General features: G+C 45.0%; 1 protein-coding gene across 1 annotated transcript; it reads left to right on the top strand.

The window, feature by feature from the left end:
- Positions 1-5,747: 5,747 nt before the first annotated feature.
- On the top strand, positions 5,748-6,587 carry LOC123125914 (SKP1-like protein 1). The gene has a single exon (XM_044546355.1). It carries the CDS (start codon positions 5,860-5,862, stop codon positions 6,385-6,387), a length of 528 nt encoding a protein of 175 aa, XP_044402290.1. The 5' UTR covers positions 5,748-5,859; the 3' UTR covers positions 6,388-6,587.
- The last annotated feature ends 6,336 nt before the right edge of the window (positions 6,588-12,923 follow it).

The raw sequence follows: 12,923 nt of genomic DNA, 5'->3' as shown, positions 1-12,923 counted from the left end.
GCAGACTGGCCATGTTTGAAGGCGGAGGGCAGTCCTCTCACTCCTCTGCCAACGCCGTGTCTCGCGGCGGACGCGGTGGATCCAACCGTGGTGGTGGCCGCGGTGGCAACGGTGGCCGCAATGGAGGCGGCCGTGGCAATGGCGGCGGCGGTCGTGGTCGCGGCGGCGGCCGCGGCAATGGAGGAGGCCGCAACGATCTGCCTGAGGTCTTCTGCCAAATCTGCACCAAGCCAAATCACACGGCCATGGAGTGCTACCGTCGCTTTGATGTCTCCTTCAACAAGGAGAAAATTGCAGCAGCCGTCAACACCAACTCCTCATACGGGGTGGACACAAACTGGTATGTGGACTCAGGTGCAACAGACCACATTACCAGCGAGCTCGACAAGCTCACCGTTCGTGACAAGTACAATGGGCACGATCAAGTAAACGTGCCAAACGGCGCAGGTATGAAGATTTCCCATATAGGTCATGCATATGTTCGTACCCCTACTCGTAATCTTCATCTCAAAAATATTCTGCATGTGCCCAAAGCCACTAAAAACTTGATCTCTGCTCATCGTCTAGCCAATGACAATCATGTGTTTCTTGAAACTCATCCTCATTTTTTCGTTGTCAAGGACAAGGCAACGAGGAAAACCCTCCTCCACGGCAGGTGTAGAAACGGGCTCTATCCCCTATCATCAGCTCCCATAAGCTCGGGCAGACATGCACTTGGCGCCACCAAGATATCTCCGTCAAGGTGGCACGATCGTTTAGGACATCCATCTTTGGCAATAGTTCAACATGTTCTTAGACACAATCAAATTTCCTTTTCTAGCAAAGAGTTGAATAAAGAGGGAGTGTGTGATGCTTGCCAACAAGGCAAGAGCCATCAACTTCCCTACCCAAATTCTAGTAGTATTTCAAAAGCTCCTTTAGAGCTAGTTTTCTCTGATGTATGGGGGCCTGCCCGAGATTCAATTAATAAGAAAAATTATTATGTGAGTTTCATCGATGATTTCAGCAAATTCACATGGATATATATCCTCAAACATAGATCAGAAGTTTTCAAAGTGTTTCATGAGTTTCAAGCACTAGTTGAACGACTTTTTGATCGCAAGATTATCACCATGCAAACGGATTGGGGCGGTGAGTATGAGCGCCTCAACTCCTTCTTTCGTCAAGTAGGGATCACACATCACGTATCATGCCCACATGCCCATCAACAGAATGGGTCAGCCGAGAGAAAACATAGGCATATTGTGGATGTGGGTCTCTCACTTTTAGCTCATGCTTCCATGCCCTTAAAATTTTGGGACGAGGCCTTTCTAGCTGCCACTTATCTTATCAATCGTACTCCTAGCAAAGTGATTAATCTTGACACTCCCTTGGAAAAATTGTTTCATGAAAAACCGAACTACCATGCCCTACGCACCTTTGGTTGTGCGTGCTGGCCAAATCTCCGACTCTTTCATGCTAAGAAGCTAGAGTTCCATTCAAAACAATGTGTTTTTCTTGGCTATAGCAATCTCCATAAAGGGTTCAAGTGTCTCGATGTCAAAGAAGGACGTGTCTATATCTCTCGAGATGTTATCTTTGACGAAACAAATTTTCCATTTGCCTCACTAAATCCAAATGCCGGCGTTCCTCTTCGTTCCGAAGTTCTTCTTCTTGCAGAAACTGCTCCATCTGAACCTCTTGATCATGGGGGCGAACAGACAGCTGATCTTTCGGTTAATCTTCATAAAAATCCTGCTGTAAATTTTGGTGGAAATTCTGTTTTTGGCTATGATTTTATGCAGCAGACAGGTGTGGAACACGATGCAGATTCAGGTGCTGCGCCGGATCCAGCCAGCGGCGATCCCGGGGAAGATCCTCCCTCGCCTGCCGCGCCGGACGGCGGGAGGATTCGCACCGCATCAGCCTCGGGAGCGGGCGATCCAGCGTCGCCACGACGCGTGTCCCCTTGCGGGCCTGTGGGCACAGGCGCTGTCGCGCACTCAGGGTCAGGTGGACCCACAAGCAGCGAGGCGCCGCTCTCCACCCGCCAAGTGGTGCGGTCCCCTCCGCATGGTGACGCGGGCCAATCAGGCGCGTCGCAGGCGGGCGACAACATCCGCCTCGGATCTGCGGCTGCCGGCCCAGGTGCGGACGCTGGCGATGGCGACAGGATCCGTGTTGGATCTGGTGCGGCTGGGTCAGGTTCTGGATCCGCTGTGCAGGGCTCCGGATCCTCTGTGCAGTCGCCTTCTGCGATGATTTCTGCGTCGCCACCAAGAACAAGATCTCAGCATGGTATTTTAAAACCAAAAGTACGTACGGACGGTACGGTCAGGTATGACAAAGGGCGTCGTTTTGCTGGTCTTGCTGTCACAGGAGACCAAATACTTTGGTAGAGGCATTGGAAAATAAAAATTGGAAAAATGCAATGAATGAGGAATATAATGCTCTCATAAAAAATAGAACATGGCATCTAGTTCCTCCAGCAAAGGGGAGAAACTTAATTGATTGCAAGTGGGTCTATAGAATTAAAAGAAAGGCAAATGGAGAAATAGACAGATACAAGGCTAGACTAGTTGCAAAGGGGTTTAAACAAAGATATGGTATAAATTATGAAGATACCTTTAGCCCTGTTGTGAAAGCAGCTACTGTTAGACTTGTTCTGTCCATTGCAGTATCAAACAATTGGAGTCTTCATCAATTGGATGTGCAGAATGCGTTTCTTCATGGCGTTCTAGAGGAAGAAGTGTATATGAGACAACCACCTGGGTATGAGGTAAAGGACAAGTATCATTATGTATGCAAGCTTGATAAGGCTTTATATGGTTTGAAACAAGCACCTAGAGCATGGTACTCTAGGCTGAGTGTGAAACTCGAAAGACTTGGTTTTCAGCCATCCAAAGCTGACACATCACTGTTCTTCTACAGAAAAGGAAAAATCACCATTTTCATGCTAGTATATGTTGATGATATTATTGTTGCAAGCTCATCGCAGGATGCAACCAAAGCATTGCTTGAAGATCTAAGGAGAGACTTTGCTCTTAAAGATCTTGGTGATTTGCACTACTTCTTGGGAATAGAAGTAAAAAGGGTTAAAGATGGCATAGTCTTGCGTCAAGAAAAGTATGTGTCAGATGTACTAAAACGAGCAGGTATGATGAATTGCAAAGTGTCAAATATGCCTCTCTCAACTTCTGAAAAGTTATCTAAGGAAGAAGGAGAGCCTTTAAGTGCTGAAGATTCTACAAATTATAGAAGTGTTGTAGGTGCTTTGTAATATCTAACACTTACAAGACCTGATATATCTTTTCCTATCAATAAAGTATGTCAGTTCTTGCATGCTCCCACCTTTGCACATTGGACAGCAGTGAAAAGAATCTTGAGATATTTAAGAGGTACTATGAGTACAGGGTTGAAAGTCACAAGGTCAATGTCAACTTTGCTGAGTGCATTCTCTGATGCTGATTGGGCCGGTTGCCCTGATGATAGAAGATCAACAGGGGGCTTTGCTGTTTTCTTGGACCAAATCTTATATCATGGAGTGCACGGAAACAAGCTACTGTGTCAAGATCAAGTACAGAAGCTGAGTACAAAGCTTTGGCTAATGCCACGGCAGAGTTGATATGGGTTCAAACCTTGTTGAATGAGCTTCGTGTTAATCACTCTCCTGTTGCACGGTTGTGGTGTGATAACATTGGTGCCACATATCTATCAGCAAATCCAGTGTTTCATGCTAGAACAAAACACATCGAGGTAGATTATCACTTTGTGCGAGAAAGGGTAGCTAAGAAGCTTCTTGATATTCGATTCATTCCCACTAATGATCAAGTTGTAGATGGTTTCACTAAAGCCTTATCATGGCGCAAGTTAGAAGAGTTCAAGAACAATCTCAACTTGGTGAAGTTATGATTGAGGGGGCGTGTTAGAATATATTGTATGTATATACGGTTGTGTATATAAAACCGTATATACTCTTGGAGTTGCGTGCGTGTTCAACATTGTAATCTGGTAGTTAGGTTCAAGCTTCGATCCTTATCTTGTAGGATAGCTAACTTGAGGATCAAGCCTAACCAACTACCGAATCCTGTAAACCCTAGCCTATGGCTATATATAACACGTAACGCGTCCCTGCTAGGCATACGCTTCAAGCCATCTTTCAAGAGGAAGACAAATCAATCCGTACTAATAAAGAGATCCATGCTTCTGCCTATCCGTCGTGCAGTTTTGCAGAAACCCCTTGCTATTTCAAGAAATCAACCCACAGTCCATATTTAAGTGAGTAGAAAAACGTTTTGCATGATTTGCAGACCCCCCCCCCCCCACACACACACACATTCTTTCATGAAATCAACCCACGGCCCATATTTAAGTGAGTAAAAAATGTTTTGTGTGATTTGCAGAAAACACCCCGCCATTCATGAAATCAGTCCACATTCCATATTTAAGTGATGCTTCAATGTTTGCAAAATACCCCTTGGTATTTGGGTTAATCAACCTACAGTCCACATCAAATGTTTTTAAAAATATCCATATCTTTAAAAATCCTAACTTCAATTTTAACATTTCATACATGTAAAATTTGATGAGAAAAATATATAGAATCTAAATATGATATTATTTACATGTTAACCATTTTTAAAATACTATTTAGGGTGCAACCTTAAGCAATGGTGCATGATCTGTATTTTAAAAATCTTCCACGTGTATGCATATATGCGTACATCACGAAATATGTACTCAAATATTGTCTACGTATGACGTAAAGCTTGCAAATTAACGAAGTCACAAAACTTTATTTGATAAAAAAAATTATTCATATATAAAATTTAGAATTACAAGTTAGGGAGAATAGCATCTATTTTCATACAAATTTAGTATGTAACTCACAAAAAAATGTAAATATAAGGGTAATAGAATTATACTCACCTTTTGACCTAATGTTAAAACTTAGGATAACACTAAAACTGATTATGTGATATATTTCTCCCTCTCTCTATTTCAACTTATGAACAGAAAGCATTGATAAGGATCTTTCATTTTTCTCTATGCTGATATGATCTTGACGAGAATTGGGAAGTTCAATCTAGAAACCGAGGAGAGCGACGAGGAAGCTGTGTAATCCTCGCTCTGGTCACCCTCCTCCTAAGTACCTCTATCCCCTCGTCGTCGTCAGCGCGACCACCGTCGCCTAGCTTCCTGACACCGGCAATGCCATCACCACCGCCGCCGCATCTTCTGCATCCGGGCTTGTGCGTGTGACTGATAGGCCATCCAGCACGCCCACACTGATCTGGTTTATATTAGTCGACTCCATCTCCATCATGGCCCACTACATGATCTCGACCGGGAAAGCACCATCGTCGTGAGTCGCTCCTCCTTTGTTGTCCCCAAAACCACCCGGATCACCTTATTCTAAGGTCATGTATCTGTGTAGCGGTGAGATCATGTTACCGGTATCTCTCGGCATTGCGCAGCAGGGTAAACATTTAGTCCAGTTTTAGATAGTACCAGACTTCATCTTCAAGAAAAATAAAAGTTGAAGATCGGCTTACCAATCATTGTACGTGCCATAATACCCTCGCCTCAAGACGAACCCACGGCGCTGTGCTTTGTATAGGACTAGTATAGACACGTTTCTTAGGGACATGACGCCGTGATGGATTCAAACCCGAGTCTAGATCCGCGATGAATACGACACGATTACGATAGATATCTCCCCGAGTCCACCGTAGGCACCGTCTCCACGGCCCCAATAAATATCCCTGGTTCCCCACGCCCTAGCCCACGCACGCAAAGAAGCCCCTGTGTCTTTTGTTCGCTCCTCCGCCGCCGCGTCTTGTTGCTAGGGTTTCGTTTCGCCTCCCAATCCTCCGACCGATGGCGGCCGAGGAAGGCGAGAAGAAGATGATCACGCTCAAGAGCTCGGACGGTGAGGAATTTCAGGTCGAGGAGGCGGTCGCCATGGAGTCGCAGACCATCCGCCACATGATCGAGGACGACTGCGCCGACAACGGCATCCCGCTCCCCAACGTCGACTCCAAGATCCTCTCCAAGGTCATCGAGTACTGCAAGAAGCACGTCCAGGCCAGCCCCAAACCGGCCGACTCCGGCGCCGCCGCCGACGCCAGCTCCTCCACCTCTACTGCAGCCGCCGCCCCTGCCGAGGACCTCAAGAGCTTTGATGCCGAGTTCGTCAAGGTCGACCAGGCCACCCTCTTCGACCTCATCCTGGCTGCAAACTACCTCAACATCAAGGAATTGCTCGACCTTACTTGCCAGACAGTTGCAGACATGATCAAGGGAAAGACTCCGGAGGAGATCCGCAAGACTTTTAACATCAAGAATGACTTCACACCCGAGGAGGAGGCGGAGATCCGCAGGGAGAACCAGTGGGCTTTTGAGTAGAAAAGAGAATGCTTAGTATTCGTGTTTTTTTTAGACTTCGTATCATCGTATGTCTATGTATCAGCGCTGCCTTTTCTATGTCGTCCTAGTGCTAGTGGTCGTAATTATTCTAGAGTCAAAACATCGTGTATTCCTGCAAGAAGAAACCTATCGTGGCCAGTGGTCATTACCTGTGAAACTGAATTACTATTAATTGTCAAGTGGACGTTTTGCTTCGTAACATCATCCTTAGCTATGATTTATGCGTGTGATTTGAGATATTTTTGGCTATCTTGAAATAGCCATATTGTTTCTGATTTTATATCTACAGGTTTGCTAAAGATTTGTACTCAACATGCACCAGCAGCATTTGTCCATCGCGCGGAGCGGGCGCGTGTTTGTTGTTTTGTTTCGGGTTATAGGTCTCCGCTAGTTAGTCTTGACGCCGACCAGGTCCCCAAGATCTTGTGTCACTTTGTCGTTTTTGCTAGCGCCTAGCAAGACAGGTATGACGACCTTCTCCCCCCCGACGTCCGCGCTCAGCGTCACCGGGAACGTTGTCCCATCCCTGCTCACCCCCCTCGCGAGCGAGGGCCATCGATTCCCCCCAATGTTTTCGCTCCGCGGTAGAAATCCTGCCCAAGAACACCTATGCCCATGAGTTGGAGTGGACGTATAGTGTGGATATTACATGGTGACAAGTTTGGTCAAGGACATCCTTTGGAGGAGTGATTGATTGTGGACATGTTTGGTTCGATTTTTCTGAATAATACAGGCTTGTTTCTCATCTGCAGTCCTTCACATTGGAGCCACATCTCTGTATGATTGTTCAGTTTCACATGTAAGTGTTTGTTGATGGACCATGGTTGCACCTTTTTTGGGTCATACTAATTTTAATTGGCAGAACTAAACACACCAAGCCCTCTCTTAGTTTCTTTTTCTTAAGTCTCTGGGCGCCCTAAGTTTTATGTTTAAGTTTGACCTTATTCCTCAGTACTTTTATTCTTCTCGAGTAATAAGTGTTCTTTCTTCAGTTTTTTGTTCAGGCTCCCTAAGTTTCTATTCAATGTTCTTTCTTCTTTATAGTAGGGCAAAAAAGAATTGATTATCTCAGTTTTTTCATTGTTCAGTGCCATTGCTTTCAGAAAGTTCAGTAATTTCAATTTTAGTTTCCATTTTCAGTTTGGTCCTTCATTCCTCAGGTTTTCTTTTCTGCTGTGTTTAGTCCTTATTTTGTTAATCAGTCATTGTTCAGTTCATTAGTTATTCTTCTTCAGTCCATCTTTGTAATTTATTTTTATCAGAGGTCTTCAGTCTTTTTCTTTAGTTAATTTTTTCCTTCGGTCTTTTAATCCAAGCATTAGGTTTTACGTGCATGCATGCTACATTGGACTCATTACTGTTTAGTTTTCTTATTAATTCTTCTTTGTTCACTTTTCAGTCATATTCTTTTAGTCTTTAACTATGTCATTTCCTCCTGCCTTCAGTCCGTAGTTTTGTTTTTCCCTATTTGCAATTTTAATTTTTTTTACTTATGCAGTCAGTCTATATAAGTTACCAGTCGTCCACGTGAGCGACTCGGGCGGCCACTCAATCCACTTTTCTCGCAGCCATCCTGTGTGCCTTCCCGTCGACGCCGCCGGGCTTGCCCGCACGGCTGATAGCGGCGGCGGGTTCCGTTCCCGTGGTGCTTTGGGGGCGTTTGGCCAGGTACATGCACCTGCTAGAGGTTGTGAAGGTGGAGTTATCAGTGACGCTGGCAATCCAAACGGGGCTGGGTCCAGCAAGAGCTTTGCGGGGGTGGCCAGATTGGCACCATAGCACCTGCCATCAATGCTCATGGACACCATTAAGGAGTGCCATCTCCAATAGATGCAGCCGCTCCCAGCGCCGTCAATTTCCTGACAAGATCATAGGAGCCACTACCTTATTCCATGGCAGAAGTGTAAGTCCACCGTATTGGACGCTCCTCGTCCGTACGGTGCCACCCACGACATCCTCCATCCAGGGAGCCCAACTGGTTGAGGCGGTGGCCTAACATAGTCGTTGCGACCATTGCCAGCAGTCTTGGTGGTCCTTCACTCAGGCTCGGGTGTAAGGTTAGATGTCGCCGTTAATTTGGCCATTAAGTTGTTGGGCGGTCATGTTCGGACGACGAATCATCTAAGGAAGTAAGGAAACGTTGACCTATATGATCTGTCGCCATAGGCGAGGATCGCGGAGCGAGTGGCAGTCCATGGAGTTGTTATCTCATGTAGCTCAGTTATCTGCCACTTGTGAGGATGCTAACACACCTCCAAAGTTGATGAATAGATGAAAGGCCCCCCCCCCCCCCCCCCCCCCCCCCCCCCCAACAAAAAAAGAAGAAGAAGAAAGAGGGGTGCACCCGGAAAAGAAAAGAGAGGATCGAAGGTTTCCCCCCAGAAAAAAAGAATAAAGAGGGGAACCAATCCAAAGAGTAAATCAATTTGTAAATACAACTTTAGCCCACCCAAAAAGTACAAGAAACTTTAGTGTACTATAAGAAGTAGAACTGCAATAGTAATAAACTAAAGGAAAGAAAATCATACATTATTGATTATTTTGAGTTCATTTTTTCAATTATAATGAATGCATAAGAAACAAGTGTATCCAAAAAGTAAACTGGACGACACTTGGTGTACTGCACCCTCGGAGATGGAACTGATGACGCGGTCATACTTCCAGGAAGTATACATGAAAGACCCAACTCTCTCTCCTGATGAGGTCATCGAATGTATTGAGGAAAAAGTGATGGATGAGATGAACAATGTATTACGCGTCCCGTTCTCAGAGAAGGAGATTTCAGACGCGCTTTTTCAGATAGGGCATTAAAAGCCCCCGGAATAGATGGATTTCCAGCGCGCTTTTATCAGCGTAATTGGTCGATATTGAAACAGGAAATTGTTGCGGAAGTAACGGAGTTTTTTGTTACTAGAGTGATGCCTAATGGTGTTAATGACACGGCCATCGTCTTGATCCCTAAAGTTTAATTCCCAAAGGAACTAAATGATTTTAGACTGATTAGTCTGTGTAATGTGATTTATAAGATCATTTCAAAACGCTTGGTTAACCGACTACGCCCTATTCTGTCCGAACTTATTTCGGAAAACCGGAGTGTATTTATTCCAGGGAGGCTCATTACAGATAATTCTATCATAGCATTTGAATGCTTGGATTTCATCCAGGAGGTTGGAGCCAGTTCACCGGCTTGTTGCGCATAAAAACTAGACCTATCAAAGGCCTACGATCGGGTGGACTGAGTTTTTCTGGAGAAGGCTCTTAGTAATGGGGATTCTCACAGCGGCAGATTTCTTGGATTATGGCGTATGTCACGTCGGTAAACTATTCGGTGAAGCTGAATGGAAAATTATTGGAGCCCTTCATCCCCTCCCGCGGACTCCGACAAGGTGATCCCTTGTCTCCGTTTCTTTTCCTCTTTGTTGCTGATGCTTTGTCTTTGTTAATCAACAAGGCTATTTCGGAGGAGGGGCTGCTGGAAGGAGTGAAAGTGTGTCGGCGGGCACCTATGATCTCTCACCTGTTATTCACCGATGATTCATTGTTGTTCTTTCATGCCTCTGGGCAGCAAGCAGCTATTGTAAAAGGTTTTTTGAGCACTTACGCATGAGCTACGGGACAACTCATAAACCCCTCAAAATGTTCCATCCTTTTCTAGTAATTGCAATGAGATGGTGTCGGTGCAGGTTAATCGTATTCTGGAGATAACAAGTGAAGCTTTTGAACCCAAATATTTAGGATTACTTGTTCCGGAAGAGAGAATGCATAAGGGAAGGTTTGAAACTACTCAAGAAAGATTAAAGAAGAGACTAGTTGATTGGAGTGAGCAGTTTTTGTCCTCTGGTAATAAGTAAATATTAATTAAATTAGTGGCATAGGCAATCCCTACATATATTATCAGTGCTTTCCGCTTACCTGTATCAGTTTGTGACGATCTTACTAAGTTGATGATGTTGGGGAACGTAGTAATTTCAAAAATTCTCCTACGCACACACAGGATCCTGGTGATGCATAGCAACGAGAGGGGAGAGTGTTGTCCATGTACCCTCGTAGACCGAAAGTGGACGCGTTAGCACAACACGGTTGATGTAGTCGTACGTCTTCACGATCCGACCGATCAAGTACCGAACGCACGGCACCTCCGAGTTCAGCACACGTTCAGCTCGATGACGTCCCTCGAACGCCAATCCAGCCAAGTGTTGAGGGAGAGTTTCGTCAGCACGACGGCGTGGTGACGATGTTGATGTTCTATCGACGCAGGGCTTCGCCTAAGCACCGCTACGATATTATCAAGGTGGATTATGGTGGAGGGGGGCACCACACACGGCTAAGAGATCAAGAGATCAATTGTTGTATCTATGGGGTGCCCCCCTCCTCCGTATATAAAGGGAGGGAGGAGGAGAGGGTCGGGGTGGCGCGCCCTAGGAGGGGGAAACCTACTCCAAGTAGGTTTGCGCCTCCCTTTCCTAGTCCAAGGAGGAGGGGGAAGGAAGGAGTGGGAGAGGGGAAAGGCAAGGGGGGCGCCGGCCCCCTTGTCCTATTCGGACTCAAGGGGAGGGGGCGCGCCTCTTTCCCTGGCCGGCCCCTCTCTCTCTCCACTAGGGCCCAACAAGGCCCATTAGTTCCGGGGGGGGGGGGGGTCCAGTAACCCCCGGTACTCCGATAAATATCCAATAACCCCCGGAACCATTCCGGTGTCCGAATATAGTCGTCCAATATATCAATCTTCATGTCTCGACCATTTTGAGACTCCTCGTCATGTCCGTGATCACATCCGGGACTCCGAACTATCTTCGGTACATCAAAACACATAAACTCATAATATAACCGTCATCAAAACTTTAAGCGTGCGGACCCTACGGGTTCGAGAACAATGTAGACATGACCGAGACACGTCTCCGGTCAATAACAAATAGCGGAACCTGGATGCTCATATTGGCTCCCACATATTCTATGAAGATCTTTATCGGTCAAACCGCATAACAACATATGTTGTTCCCTTTGTCATCGGTATGTTACTTGCCTGAGATCCGATCGTTGGTATCTCAATACCTAGTTCAATCTCATTACCGGCAAGTCTCTTTACTCGTTCCATAATACATCATCCCACAACTAACTCATTAGTTGCAATGCTTGCAAGGCTTAAGTGATGTGCATTACCGAGTGGGCCCAGAGATACCTCTCTGACAATCGGAGTGACAAATCCTAATCTCGAAATACGCCAACCCAACAAGTACCTTTGGAGACACCTGCAGAGCACCTTTATAATCACCCAGTTACGTTGTGATGTTTGGTAGCACACAAAGTGTTCCTCCGGTAAACGGGAGTTGCATAATCTCATAGTCATAGGAACATGTATAAGTCATGAAGAAAGCAATAGCAACATACTTCAACGTTCAAGTGCTAAGCTATAACGGAATGGGTCAAGTCAATCACATCATTCTCCTAATGATGTGATCCCGTTAATCAAATGACAACTCATGTCCATGGCTAGGAAACTCAACCATCTTCGATTAACGAGGTAGTCAAGTAGAGGCATACTAGTGACACTATGTTTGTCTATGTATTCACACATGTACTAAGTTTCCGGTTAATACAATTCTAGCATGAATAATAAACATTTATCATGATATAAGGAAATAAATAATAACTTTATTATTGCCTCTAGGGCATATTTCCTTCAGTCTCCCACTTGCACTAGAGTCAATAATCTAGTTCACATCGCCATGTGATTTAACATCAATAGTTCACATCTTTATGTGCTTAAGACCCATATTTCACATCGATATGTGACCAACACCCAAAGGGTTTACTAGAGTCAGTAATCTAGTTCACATCGCTATGTGATTAACACCCAAAGAGTACTAAGGTGTGATCATGTTTTGCTTGTGAGATAATTTTAGTCAAAGGGTCTGTCACATTCAGATCCGTAAGTATTTTGCAAATTTCTATGTCTACAATGCTCTGCACTTAGCTACTCTAGCTAATAGCTCCCACTTTCAATATGTATCCAGATTGAGACTTAGAGTCATCTGGATCAGTGTCAAAACTTGCATCGACGTAACCCTTTACGACGAACCTTTTGTCACCTCCATAATCGAGAAACATATCCTTATTCCACTAAGGATAATTTTGACCGCTGTCCAGTGATCTACTCCTAGATCACTATTGTACTCCCTTGCCAAACTCGGTGTAGGGTATACAATAGGTCTGGTACACAGCATGACATACTTTATAGAACCTATGGCTGAGGCATAGGGAATGACTTTCATTCTCTCTCTATTTTCTGCGGTGGTCGGGCTTTGAGTCTTACTCAATTTCACACCTTGTAACACAGGCAAGAACTCTTTCTTTGACTGTTGCATTTTGAACCACTTCAAAATCTTGCCAAGGTATGTACTCATTGAAAAAACGTATCAAGCGTCTTGATCTATCTCTATAGATCTTGATGCTCAATATGTAAGCAGCTTCACCGAGGTCTTTCTTTTAAAAAAACTCTTTTCAAACACTCCTTTATG

The sequence above is a fragment of the Triticum aestivum genome, chromosome 5D, assembly GCF_018294505.1.
Source record: "Triticum aestivum cultivar Chinese Spring chromosome 5D, IWGSC CS RefSeq v2.1, whole genome shotgun sequence".
Taxonomy (NCBI): Eukaryota; Viridiplantae; Streptophyta; class Magnoliopsida; order Poales; family Poaceae; genus Triticum; species Triticum aestivum.
Note: the sequence above shows the minus strand (reverse complement) of the source record. Positions and strands in the feature narration are given on the sequence as shown.

Excerpts from the sequence above, each read along its gene's own strand:
- LOC123125914 (XM_044546355.1), top strand. The coding sequence starts at position 5,860 with ATGGCGGCCGAGGAAGGCGAGAAGAAGATGATCACGCTCAAGAGCTCG.